The sequence below is a fragment of the Xenopus tropicalis genome, chromosome 3 (genome assembly GCF_000004195.4).
Source record: "Xenopus tropicalis strain Nigerian chromosome 3, UCB_Xtro_10.0, whole genome shotgun sequence".
Lineage (NCBI taxonomy): Eukaryota > Metazoa > Chordata > Amphibia > Anura > Pipidae > Xenopus > Xenopus tropicalis.
The window spans coordinates 50,642,883-50,656,971 of NC_030679.2; the positions used below are offsets into that span (position 1 = coordinate 50,642,883).

Consider the following 14,089-nt stretch of genomic DNA (forward strand, 5'->3'; position numbering starts at 1 on the left):
GACTGTGACTATTGCGCTACAATATATAAAGAATATAATTAGCAAATGGAACAGGAATGCTTTTTTGAAGTATGTTTAGAACTGTCATTGATGTTATTGGTGCTAATTATATACATCTGCGTGCGTGTAATTTCATAATATTTATATCTATTGTGAATATGAATGTGAGTGAGATATTGTAACACCACTCTGAAATAGGGAGCTTTTTGGGACACTGGAAGTCTTCCACAATTTTGGGAATACATTTAGGGTGAAGACACATGGAGCTACTAGGAGCAGCTACTTTTCAAGGCTACAAAAATAGACAATGCTGATCATTTACTGATAATCTTCTCTGCTTGTGTTTTAGCAGAGGCAATTCTCAGTATTGTCTATGTCAGGGTATATTCTGGGGTTTAGTACCCATGACAAGTAGCTGCTACTAACTAGCTCTGTTTGTCTTCAATTTTTAGATCATAAAAGAAGGTGTAGGAAACTTCAGCTGTTATAGACCAGCTACTCCTTTTGCAGTTTATTTTGTTGTAGATCTACAGCAGGCTCCTGTTCCTAAAAATAGGAACACTGCTGAAGAGATTAATTGTTATAAGTCCTAAGGCACACACAAACCCACATAGATCTTTGTGAGAGATGCCACAATTTTGATGTTGCATTTTTAGCTGGGGGGGGGGGGGGGCGTGACTGCATAATGTCTAGAAATTGCTGCATGTATCTTAGGACTAAAGATGAAAATTGAGAGTTTGCTCTATGTTGGATAACCATAGAGTAAAAACCTTGACCTAATTATTTTGACTCTAAATGCATTGGGGCAAATGGGGTTACAGTATGTAATATAGAACACTAATGTTTCCCAAGTGAAGTAGCAACCAATCAGCAGGAAACATATACTGGTTACCTGTTTTTCTTATTGTTTGCTATGGGTTACTGCACCTAGGCAAACATAGTATATTTTATTACAGGAAGGGATAAGTGATATTATGCTACTAAAATATGTTATGTTTACAGCATATAAGCTTAAAACATCACTATGCGAATTAAAATACAAAGAACACAATGATTGCATAGAAAATGTAAGATAATACTAACAAGTAGAACATTTTATGTCAAGCTTGAGCTAATTTTGGCTGCAGATAACCAGCAGTATACTCTTGCCATCTGCTTTACTGTTAAACAAGTAAGCATATTTCCTGAATATTTCCTATGTGTTTCTACACAGACTTTTTATTCATAAGAATCATAAGCATAACTTCACTTGATGTCTCAAAGTTTTTTACAAGAGCCCATACATCTACATATTAAACAGATAAATAACACAATATTTATGTACGGAATTATATAAATAGTATGTACATTTCTGCTAAAAAGTTCAGTGGCCCCTTACCTGTTACCTTACCATGTAAAAGGCTACCATAACATTCTAATTGTCTATAAAACTACCACAAGAGGTAAAATATAATATTGTAATATACAAGAGCCACAAATGTCCTATAAATCATAATTTAAAATATAATCATTTTTTTGTACAAAAAATTATGAAATTATATATGTATTATAAAAATGAATGTACTTCTGTTGTAAATATTGAGACTATTAGATGTCACCTAAGAGTTTCAAGTTTTTAGGAGCACTTGGCCTTCAGCCTCTGTATGTAAATAGTCATGCAGTGACTTCTAATAAACTTGTAGGTCTAGTCAGCTGTAGGTTGCCAGTATCTGTTTTACTGTCCTCGCTATGTTTTTATTATTTATTTATTTGTGTATGGGATGAATTTGTTGTTTTAGGTACTCCGTACATGGGAAGAAAATGAATTGGCAATAGCTATAATTGAAGACGGAAAAAAAATGCTTGATATTTCAGAAACTACTTCAACCTTTTGCCTCTCCTCACAATCAAAAATAAATGACACAGAAAAAGCAAAAGATATAGGCGATAAAGAAAAGGTATGAATTTCCTCTAGAAATACTTTAAGAAATGTTATTAAATTTGGAGTTAATCACATATGAATAGCAAGGACCTGGCAGATAAGAAACACATTTTTACCAAACATTGCTAGTCTCCAAAAATGAATCTGATTCGCATATGACTGTCACAGGGTCAGTGGCTGGGCAGAAAGTCATACCAAGGTTGCTGGCAGAAATGCTTCAATCAAAGTGCAGGGTTAGAGGCCCAGTCAAAGTACTGAGGTCAAGACAGGAGTCATCAAAGCAATTTATATATCCAAAGCTAAGAGGGTGAACTGAAAATTATATTTACCACCTTATGGAATTGCAATAACTAGTTTGGCAGCCACATATAAGAAGCTGGTCTATACCAATTGCATTTGAAAATGGAAACATGCGCTCTATATTTTATATTCAGGAAAACTGCATCAACAGCCATGAAGACAGGCCTGTGTGTGTGTGTCAATACTGTTAGCACGCTCTTGGATATTGTGGCCACCTCTTTGAATTTGAAGTTTGAAGTCTCTGCATTCTAGACACATTTATTTTAACTAATTCTTGGTCTATGCATTTTGTCAGCAGTCTTCCTTGCTATGCATTCCTACTGTGGCCTTGGCTGTCCCCTACCTCAGCTATGTCTCCACCTGTCTACTAGCTATTTTAGGAATAATCAGTTTGATTGTATTTCAAGAAAAAGAGATTGTTTGTTAAGATAAGGATTGCAATGAATCCATCATTTTGAGATTCAGACAAATACTGAATCCTCCACAAAAGATCTGTCAAAATACTGAACTGAATCCCAACAAATTAACTAATTCAAATTTGAGGAAAACAACAAATATTTTATATATTTTTTTTTTAATTCAAAATTATCACATTCTGTTGTCCAGATCTTAAAATTTAAAAGACATTAAGAATTGAAGTTCAGTTGGCCAAATACAAATCTTGCTAAAAGTGCTAGGATTTAGCCAAATCCTGAACCAAACCCTGGATTTGGTGCATTCCTATTTAAATGCTCATTTTAACCAGTTTTGCACCTCCACAAAAGCTTTAGGATATTCTTGCATCACCTTCAACTTATAACTTTCTGTCTATTATTATCCATTTTCCTGTCAAACAGCATTCTAAAATAAGTTACAGGTTATTCCCAATACTTAACTACTATTTTTTTAAGGTTCAGTTGTTGAGGAAATGCCAGAAAAAAAAGCCAGTGAGTGAAAAAGTGAGTGAACAATTGTCAGCACTAGAATTGCACCTGCAGAAACTGACTACACCATGTAAGTATAGAGTTTTTTCCTTTTATGGCCACTGGTTTTGCTGTAGTTACGGACGAAGAGGCTGTAAATTTTAAATATCTTTGATTGTATCATAGGTAATGCATTTAAAAAACAGACTTGGGTTATATTAAGATGGGATCCATATTATATTATAAATATACTTATTTCTTTCCCAACTGGGCTTTTCAGCGTATCTCTTTTTACAGTGCTAGCATGCATCCATCATGCACATTTAAACTGAATATATAAAGGGAAGAATTGGTAACTGAACAGTGCTTCTTCTTAATTTATCCTTAGCACATGCCAAGAAACTACAGCACATTTGTGTCGCCATAGACCCCTTTGTATGGTTTGTGTTAGGGATGTAAATAAGGCTTAAAGGAGCACTGTCAGCATAGCTATTCATCCCTGTTTATATGAGACAATGAAATAGATGGAGTTCTGGGTCTAGCTCACATGGCAACATGGCCCTGATGGATGCCTTTAGACCTTGCTCTGCATGGCAAGTTGTGGTAACTAAAACATTAGGCTTGCTGTAGAGGAGGTAACAATAATACTTCCCTATCTCAATTACAGATTTTGCATCTGGTGGATAAATGCCTGATAATTTATTTTATAGATGAATGCTTATTTCTTATATGATAGTAACATGTCAGGGCAGTGTGTAGGTCTTTGCACACTTTTATTTTTAGGTAAGGTAAGGGGCAGGATTCCATCTCAGTTAAGTTGGAAAAGAAAAAACATTTTTCAAAATTAATTTTCAGACTTCCCCATAGACTATAATGAATGTGTTACAACATAGTCTATGAGTTTGGTTTCTTATCAAATTGAAAAATACACAAATCCAGCTGCTCTACCTATTGTCTGTATGTATGGACTGTTTACCCAATCTCTTTTATTGGGCTTGGCGCTATGTATTAATAAAACCTGTACGGAGGTATGCTGCACCATGTGTTTAGCATACAGGTTGTTTTTTTACTTTTCCTATTGATGAATTTTAGCTCTCACTGAAACGTCTATAGGAAAAAAACAGCAACTCCAGTTGATTGTCTAGTTCTTGTCTTTTCCTTTAATTTGTGTTCAGTAACAGCCTCCTGATTGGAGAAGAGTTACCTCCAATCAGTGATGCTGTCAGTAAAGAGGACTAGGTAAGTTAAAGAACATTTCTTATCCTTTAGACAAGTTACATTAAGAATATGCAATAACAAACACTGCACATTTTACACCATTTATAAAATACAAATCTGAACATTAATTAGGCAGGGGTTAGAGCAAAATAATAAAAAAAACCAATGAAACTGTCCTATTGAACCCAAATAAGTGGCTTGAAATGTCATTCTGCTCCTCTGTGATACTATATATAGATTTCATACTCTTCTCATTTCTATCTTCCTTAAACTAAGGACAATGTCTAACTGCAGAGACACTTCGAAATGTAATTAGCCAAACTTGTGGCAATTAAATTAACAAGTGTATAACTAAATCAATGAGATATGCATCTTAATCAGCTAATTATGCAAGTTGGTTGCTGAAGCATATGATAAATTAATTAAGTCAGTTTACAGTCAAGTCATTAAATTATATTAAAAAATAGGATAGATTTAGGCTTTAATGTCATGAGACTGGCAATTACCTGAATATTTTCTATATTAACATGCACACAATAATTCTGGGTTGCGTTCATAAGCCAAGATCACAGTGATTAGAGTTTTGAAAGGTGCCCACATTGTGTTTGTTTTGACATTTATCTTATGTATAAATTGGTATTTGGTCTAAATTCAAACTAAACAATCAAATAATTATAAGCAAAATCAACAGAGTAGGCAAAATAAATAAACAAATGTTGAAAGAAAACAATGAACTATGTAGGTAGATGACTATGAAGATTTTCATTCATCCAGGTCATGGTATATAAGTAAATCTAAAGCAACTGGACTTTCAAAGTAATCATTGCTCGGATAAGTAGTTAAACATATTTAATGATTACTTAGATCACTTAGATCAGTTTCACTTTTAATAAATTTCTACGGTCTATTACTAACATAATGATTTCTTTCTGAATATGCAGCGGATGCAGCAGATCTTACGGGACATGAGGATCCCATGTTACTGCATGCTGTGGTTGCATGCTGGCCAACAGTTACAGCTTACAAGGAAGGTAGGAATAATTATATTTTCATAATAGTTCTCAAATTGTTATAAAAATACAAAATGTTTAAATGGATTCAATGATAAAAAACAAATGGTACTGCTGCTTTGAGAAGTCATTGAGAGAAAGCCTTGCTTAAAAAACTGCAGATGGATTCTAAAGCACTTACTCTGAAGTGAATTAAATTTCCATACCTGGACTTAAATCAGCCCTATGGCCAGAAATGCTCCTTACCCCCTCAAATTTATCATGGAGCATGTGTAGTACTCAACCAAAGGCTTGTGTAGTCATGATCCGGGTCACTCACATTGGTAGTCTGCTTATCATGAGTGACATTATTGGGCCCACCTTCTTTGTATATATAGACAATAGGAAGCCGGATGCTGTTTGTGGGGTCTGGCCCCCTAAGGCTCAGTAGGCCAGGCTCAATAATGGACATGGGCTTTACTGAGCACAAACTACAGGAAGCTGTCCCACCTGTGAAAAAATGGGAGACACACTACAGACAAGATCAAGATGTATTTAAGTGTATAGTAATGAGTTTCAGCAGGGCGAGGCATGTACAGTTTGGTTCTGTCCCTTGACTTCTCCATTAACAGTTTATACAATAATACATTTCTTCTGTAACGCCCAACAACCAAGTTATCTTACCTGACTTGCTTTAGGCTAATTGCTGTTGTTGCACTGGTTAAATTTAACATGCCTTTTAAAATGCCATAGTACTTTCTTATTTCCCAGAGTCTAATTTATAACTATTTTCTTTTGCTCTTGTGTTATTATACCCTTATAAAAGGAAAACAAGAGGTGTGGCCTTTGGGGTCCAGGGAGCACGTTTTATGACCGTGGCCAGCTGAATGGGGTCAATTACCAATGTTCTTGGTTAGAAGATAAAATTATTCATAGCCTGTATAGAGAGATACAAGAAAACTATTTGAGCATAGTTATTTATTACTACTAAGCCCTAATCAGTAAAAAAGAAATTGTGGTTATAATTCTACTACCAAAAATCAGTTCCAGTGTTTCAGCTGTAATAGTGAACAATTTTATAAGTATTAGCTGTACCTCGTAATACTGGCAATACATCTTGACTAACCACTAGATAGAGATTTGAACTTGTTCAACATGTTCAGCTCCCAGCATTCCTCTTTGCCAGAACTGGCAAAGCATTAGCAAGGACAGGCTATTGTGTAGCTATTGTGTGTCATTCTTGATCCTGTAATTATAAGATAAATGGTTTTAATTGAGGAAAATTCTTATATATAATGACTGTAAACAATTTATTCACATAGTGTTCTAAAGTACTGAAAAACTATGATCAGCAAAAGGCATCAGTGAACCTAAGTGGCCAAAAGGTGTCACTCTTGCCTAGTTTTTATATTCAGGTAAGATTAAAATTGGTGTGGGCTTGGTTCAACAGCTTCAGATTGATGCCAGTGTCACTTAAACCCAGTGTTGGCTATTTGTCAGTGACCTGATTGGTAATGTTGTACGTACATTTGAGATAAAATTGCCAATTTTCTATAGCTGTGTTTAGGAAGGCTGCTAAAATTTCAGTATGAATTCTAAGGTATTTATTGGTGCTTCCTATTTTGCGTGCCCAATAACACTGAAGCATTTTGTTTAGCTGAATGGATTTTTTTTCATATATCGCATTTATATCCTTTTTTTCTACAGTGCATTGCAGTTTTGTATTGTAATTTTTGGATATACACCGAGGAACTCAAAAGAATTAATGTTAAAAAAGAGAGAGATGTATCTATATATCAACTGCATGTTACAGCTGGGCACCAGTGACTGTTCAAAATGACATTCATACTTTAGTTTATATGGTCATGGAACTCCGTGGTGACGTATAATATTTTACAATAGGTGGTAGTTTATTCACTACGCACACAACTACACACAGATACGCCACACCACACTATACACCGCACACATGGAGTATTTGATCATAAAAAGTCATGTACGTCAAATTTAACCCATTGTGTTAAAGGCAGATCATTGGCACTACTGCATTGAACCACCTGGAGACATGAACCATCTACCTGTACACTTATTTCTTGAGACAAGATACTGCTCATGTCAATGCTTAAAGACACAGGGTGGTTCAGAGTGGTAGCAGTGTCTATAGTTGAAGAATAACATTACTCTAAATAAGATCATTAATGCAGGGCCTGTGTGTTTTGGTGCAATTATCAGCATTGTCTATGGCAGGGTATTTTCTGGAGATTAGTAGTCCTAAAAAGTAGCTGCTACTAGTACTGTATCTCTGTTTGTCTTCACCCTTAGACCTAACAGATAGGTAAACCACTTATGGTCTATGAGCATCCAGTGAGACCACTTCTGTGGATTTACAAATTTGCTGTTCCCCTTCTCCACATCAGGGAGTATCAGAAACCATTTTCGATCAATGATCTTCCAGTTCAGAAGCTTGATAGTAAATCAACAACTTCTCAATTTTCCTTCTCCACTTATATACCTTCAGCAACACTAAGGGGCACACTTACCTATCCACGAACGCTCCGACTGTTCGCTCGATCAGTCCAATCGTATTTTCAGCTACTTTTTCGCCGCTTGCGCGCCTTTTTCGTATTTTTAGCTCGAAAAAATCTGATCGGTTTTGCCGCTGTTTACAATCGTGTTTTGATAAATCTTCCCCTAACTGTGGAATGAATGCAAGTGTAAAAACTTAATCATTTTAATATTGAAACAACTTTACTGATACGCTAACAAACAAATAGATTGGGTTACTGCTCCTTCACTTTCCCATAGCACTGACTGAGTGTTGAGCTATCTTACCTCATTGGATTAACATTGGAAGCAAATAAACACTTTGGGGCTGATTTACTTACCCACGAACGGGTCGAAATGAGTCCGATTGCGTTTTTTTCGTAATGATCGGTATTTATATTCGTATGTTTTGCGATTTTTTCGGATTCTTTACGAATTTTTCGTTACCAATACGATTTTTGCGTAAAAACGCGAGTTTTTCGTAGCCATTACGAAAGTTGCGTAAAAAGTTGCGCATTTTTCGTAGCGTTAAAACTTACGCGAAAAGTTGCGCATTTTTCGTAGCGTTAAAACTTAAAAGGTGCAAAGTTTCGCGTAAGTTTTAACGCTACGAAAAAAGCGCAACTTTTTGCGCAAGTTTTAACGCTACGAAAAATCGGCAGATTTTACGCAACTTTCGTAATGGATACGAAAAACTCGCGTTTTTACGCAAAAATCGTATTGGTAACGAAAAATTCATAAAGAATCCGAAAAAATCGCAAAACATACGAAAAAGTCGCAAAATGTTCGTTTTCAAGTCGGAACTTTTCCAATTCGGGTCGGATTCGTGGGTTAGTAAATCAGCCCCTTAATGTCTGAGCTCACTAAGTGGGTGGGGATCATGATGTAACATAGTTGATTCAGAAGCCAAAAGGCAAAGGATTGGGCTAGCTTGAATAAAGTTAACTTGTAGGATCTTGGTGTAGCATGGGGCATAGACATTTTTATCAACCTGTGCTGTGTCTGGCGGTGTATGTGAGGCTTCTGCATATTCCTCCTATCTCTAGTTGGTCCAGAGGAAGGCAGGGGAAAAAGTCTCTGAAATGGTCTAAAATTTGCATTGGAAGGATAAATAATTACATAGTAATGTAAATGTAATTTTAACAATCAATCTTCTGAACCTCCAGCATCACTGCAGGAAGTGACCATAGCACAAAAAAATCTGGTCAGAGAAATCACAAAATCACCCCCAACACCTGATAATTTTTATATTTTTGTCCAGTCATGTTACAACTGTACTCTGTCTTGCAATACTGTAAAATGAATTATTTGTGTGAAGGATGGAGGCATGGAGGGCCATATTGGGGTTATAAGGGTTAGGTGAGAAGCACCAATGTAAGTAATAAAGATGGGAGGCTAGGTAGTAAAAATAGAAATAAGCGAAGGTGACGGCCAGTCCCCCTTTGGTAATGGCTGCTGTGAGTCTCACCCAGAAGATGCAAGGAGCTTTGTTTGCCCAAATGAAATGGGTTATAAGTTTGTTTAGTTTCTTAAAAAGCGAGTGGGGGATAATAAATGGGGTGTTATAAAATATGTAGAGTAGTTTGGGTAGGTATACCATCTTAATGTTTACATGCCCCCATAAAGTCAAAGGCAGTTTAGCCCAGTTCTTAAGAGTTAAAGCGAGTGAGTTGGGTCCAAGTTGAGTTGTCTAAAGGAGCATGGGCCAGAGTTTATAAAATAATGTTATCCACACAACCTCTTCATGAACTTAGACATCTGTATCCACAAATGATAATCCTTTGCTGCTTGTATTTAAATGTTTTAGAGACGACACCAATCAACATTATATTATATGTACCAAGCAGTGTATTTGAATCCTCCCATGTTACAGTGAATTTTAAAAATCTTGCAATTTCAAAACAGTTATGAAATTTAAGAAGAGATCTCGGTTCCTGGAGTTTTTTGTGCAGCTTGTGCAGAGAGTTGTGTATGAAGAAAAGTTTCAGAGAGCACTTGATTGGGCTAGCATGGTGTTGGACTACTTGAAAAGGTAACTCTTTTGTTAATGTTTTTTTTTGCAAATAAAACAAGCTGAAAAATGAATTTTTTTTGCTGCCTAAGATTCTAAAAACTGACCAAACCTGGTCTCCATTCTTTAAAACTTCTCTCTTTCAAGCTAAAGAGCACCACTTCTCTATACTGACCAACACTTACAAATCAAATCCTTGGAATCCATTTTCTGTCCCCAGCTATCTTTTCAGATCTCAAATGTCCTCCTACTGTTCATGTACCAATAGCACCCAGCACTTGCACAAGCGCCACCCTTTCACCATCTACTACATGTTAGAATCTCATCCCACCACCATTTCTTAGACTATTTGCATACACCACTGCCCCTTGTTTCATCCATGTATAAATACTTTTGATCAGCCTTCGATAAATCCACCAATAATACAGATGCTAGCACAAACTCTCAAACAACAGTTTTATTTTGTCTGTCAGACAAGTACTTATCTCTATATCACCTCTTTGTTGGTGTTGAGGGCCCTACTTTATTCCTCTTCTGTGCATCAATGCATAGCATCTTAATGTACTTGAAATAACAGTACAATATAAGTGCTTTTATTTTTTCTGCAGTACTTTGTAAAATGTTATACTTTCCATAACATATGCAGGACTTTATTTCCTTGTTGTTAAGGTATGGTTACTCATGTTTATTTTCAAATAATATTATAACATCATGAATTATGTAAGAGTAACCCAGCTACAAGGTATGTCATGTAATATCCCAATTTATTTGTGTAACATAAGCTACTGTAAATAAATGTGTGAACTTCTGCTGTAAATTCACTCTGGTGATGAAATAGGCTGATTTGGGCCTCTGTCCCTCCAAAGTTTTTTCCTGTATAATAGACTCCATAATTATGGTAAAATGCATAGTCACAAAAGAAGAGGAGCGTAGAACCAATACCTGGATCTCATTCTTCTCGGGGCACTGATCGGGGCTTCTCACCATTCCCAATGACCATCATCCATCCACGGTGACTTTCGTGAACACTTGTGCTACTCACTCAGCCCTGCTGTCTCTCCCCTCCTGAGATACCAGCTTACCAGCCTCTGGCACACTTTGGTTTTTCACAAAGGTTTATGCTACACAAAGCGTATGGCGAATATTTTCAGCAAGCCAAAAAACACTTTCCGAGAATACACACCATACACTTGAAACTCCCCCTGCCTGTGCCTGCACCCGAATGAATTGAATACGCTCGGGTGCTGGCACATGCATAAAAATGCAAGACTTTCCATTTTTTGCTGCCCCTAAATTTGTGCCACCCTAGGCCCGGGCCTTTGTGGCCTTGCCACAAGTCTGGGTCTGGGGAGTGGACACCTTTCTGAGTGACCCCTAGCTCTCAGTGACTCCTTTACACTGAGTGGCTCTCAGGTGTGGGAGCACACACATTTTTACCTCTCCAGGCCACTCCTCTCTCAGCTGCCTCTTAATTAACCAACTGAGAGGGATTATTAACCCTTTCTGCAGAAGGGATCCCCCTGCAGTCCACATTACACACCTCAAAAGTACACTTTCTCTTACACTTTAAGGAAAGAAGTCTTTTGTAACCACACTTTCACATAAAGCACATAGTTACAAAAAGAGATTTCTGTTGCTCATGCCTGATGTTTATTGAGTCTGAGTGTGCAATCTGAGTTTATTTTGGGTTTATAAGCTACAGAGAAATCTACACTATGGCAACAATCCATACTTATAGCAAATAAAATAGTAAATAATGTTTGTTTTTATTTCAAGATTTTTTCCCAAAGATGGTTACAACTATTTTTTTTTTAATAAACTTGACTAGTTACAAATACAGAATTTTTCTTTCTAAAGGAGGAATGAAAATGTACTTGGGATTAGCCGAACTGAGGCTGGGGAAGATGCAGTTCTAAGTGATTCTTTTAAAAGATATACAGCAGCACTGATCGAATATCACAAGGTATGGCAATAAAGCATTAGTTCTTCATGAATGAAAAAAATTAATGTATAAAATTATGACTTCTTTACACATATCATTGTTTTCATTGCCTTTGCTTTTTTATTTTCCAGTATTTGCCTACCTTTGTAGTACTTGCTACAAAGTTATATGTTTAAATCATACTTTTATGCTGAGCATTATCCCCATGATCAGTATATGTGAACAATGCCATTACAGTAAGATTAGTCATTAAAAATGACTCTTTAGCTAGAATAAAAAGAAAATAACCATTAACTGTGGTTTCTGCAGTACCTAGTAAAGCTATGTTTGAAAAGTTATCTTCAAGTTGAGCAGGCATTAAATGGATATTGAAGGTTTAAATAGGTGAATCAGGTGCAGTTCATCTACACATACTTGTGAACAGCCCAGTTGCACACATCATTTTAAAGATTCTGATGGTGAAATGGGTTGATTACTAAAAGGCATGTAGAATGTCTAGGTTTGCTAAATATTCTGTACAGGTATATTTTACCAATCATAAAGTTCTGTTTCTGTCACAACACATTTTTATCTTTAGGATCGGTTGATTTTGGCATGATGCATGGAATAACTTGGGGCTCATTTAGTATGCAAGCCATTTACAAACCAAATTTGGTCCTGTTTGGTATTATTTACAGATATGTGATAATGGGATGATACAGGTAACAACAGAATAATAGAAATGGAAATAGTAAAAGAAAAGAAAAATTATATCCCTTTAAATCACTCTACAGGCACTTTTCTAATTCACTTATTCAAAGTTATTTTTTAATGCGAGTTTTCTATTTAACTGCAAATAATATTCAAGTTTTTGCAAAGCAAAAAGTATTCTAGCAAAAACTGGCTGACATTTTGTCAGTAGTGAGGAAAAGTTTAAAAAATATTTGAAATGTAAATAGCTTGATTATTGCAAGGTGAATGGTGAACTTGGCATACAAAGGATCGGGGCAATATCAATTTAAATGCAAATATGCTAATAAAATTAAGCTCAGCCATTAAAATGCATGGTCTAGAGCAGGGCTTTTCAATTGAAGGGAGTAGGCCAGGTGTGGCCCTTGGAGGGATTTTTATGGTCTGCTCAAAGGCTCCACAGAATTTACTGTATGACATCATCACTTTTATTTAATCCGGCCCTCAAACATGATGTCTGAGAAATAATCAGCCCACTACATGTACTAAGTTTGACAGCATTAGTCTAGAGACTTCAATGGTAATTTTTATCTTCTATACTGAAGAGATACTTGGAACTATGGTGTGTAATTGTTTAAAAAACATTTTTCTTCATATTGTCATTTCAGGATAAGGAGCATTCAGCATTAAAGAAAGAAAGAAAGCATATCAAACCTGAAAAAAACAAGGAAAGATTTCCAGTAAAAACGAGAAAGAACACAAAGCTGTCTGATTCACACAGGTCTGACCACACCCTTTCATATTTTGGTTTAGTAGATGTGCCATGTTGTTTATTGATTTGGTGTGTCCCTTTAAATATTGAATTCATGTCTGTTGCATTATTACTCATAAAGCAATTCAGAGCTCTTCTAAATTATCCTTGAAATGTATAATATTTCTTATGAATCTTCATTCTAACTTTGTGTAGTTTAAGTGTGCTTGTATTTTAATGTAGGTCATAGAGTTAAGTCTTTTGTAATAAAACTTGATTGCGAATATATAATTAAGGTGACAAAAGTTATTAAGGTGATAGCAGCGTATGCACTCTCTGTATTTTGCTTCACCTGCATGCCACCATTCTGACACCATATTTTCTAGGGAAATGATAGCAGTTTTATAGAATTTTATAGTGTGAGCTTCTTTCCAAGCTAATGTGTGCTTAGGGCCATTGTAGCAATGGTCTTAATGATGCTGGAGCCCTGATCGCTGTTTTTCAGAGTGTGTGTTAAATTGCAATATATCTAAACCAGGGAAGGATGGTTGCAAAATAGCATGCAAGTTGCACTCTGGGCATCACATGATTAGGGCCTAGACATATTAAATTTAAGTATGGATGCAGGGAATCCAGGATTTGGTTCAGGATTTGGCCAAGATTTGGCCTTTTTCAGCAGGATTCAGATTTACCCGAATCCATGCTCCTGGCTGAACCAAATCGGAATCCTTAAAATCACATGGCATCCTGTTTTTCCTTCATTTCCTTATTTAAATATGCAAATTCAGATTCAGTTCAGTATTCAGACAAATCTTTCACAAAGGATTCTGGGTTTGGCGGAA

General features: G+C 36.0%; 1 protein-coding gene across 3 annotated transcripts in view; it reads left to right on the forward strand.

Moving 5' to 3' along the window:
• Positions 1-14,089, forward strand: part of c12orf63 (chromosome 12 open reading frame 63) — a 153,771-nt gene that overhangs the window by 50,296 nt on the left and 89,386 nt on the right. For 2 of the 3 annotated variants that reach the window (XM_012959872.3, XM_018092229.2), the window contains exons 28-33: positions 1,779-1,937; positions 3,112-3,214; positions 5,283-5,372; positions 9,780-9,906; positions 11,743-11,848; positions 13,165-13,277. In XM_012959872.3, the coding sequence (XP_012815326.2) occupies positions 1,779-1,937; positions 3,112-3,214; positions 5,283-5,372; positions 9,780-9,906; positions 11,743-11,848; positions 13,165-13,277 (698 nt within the window). The remainder of the gene's footprint in view (positions 1-1,778; positions 1,938-3,111; positions 3,215-5,282; positions 5,373-9,779; positions 9,907-11,742; positions 11,849-13,164; positions 13,278-14,089) is intronic. The other variant, XM_031898871.1, reaches the window with a different exon arrangement.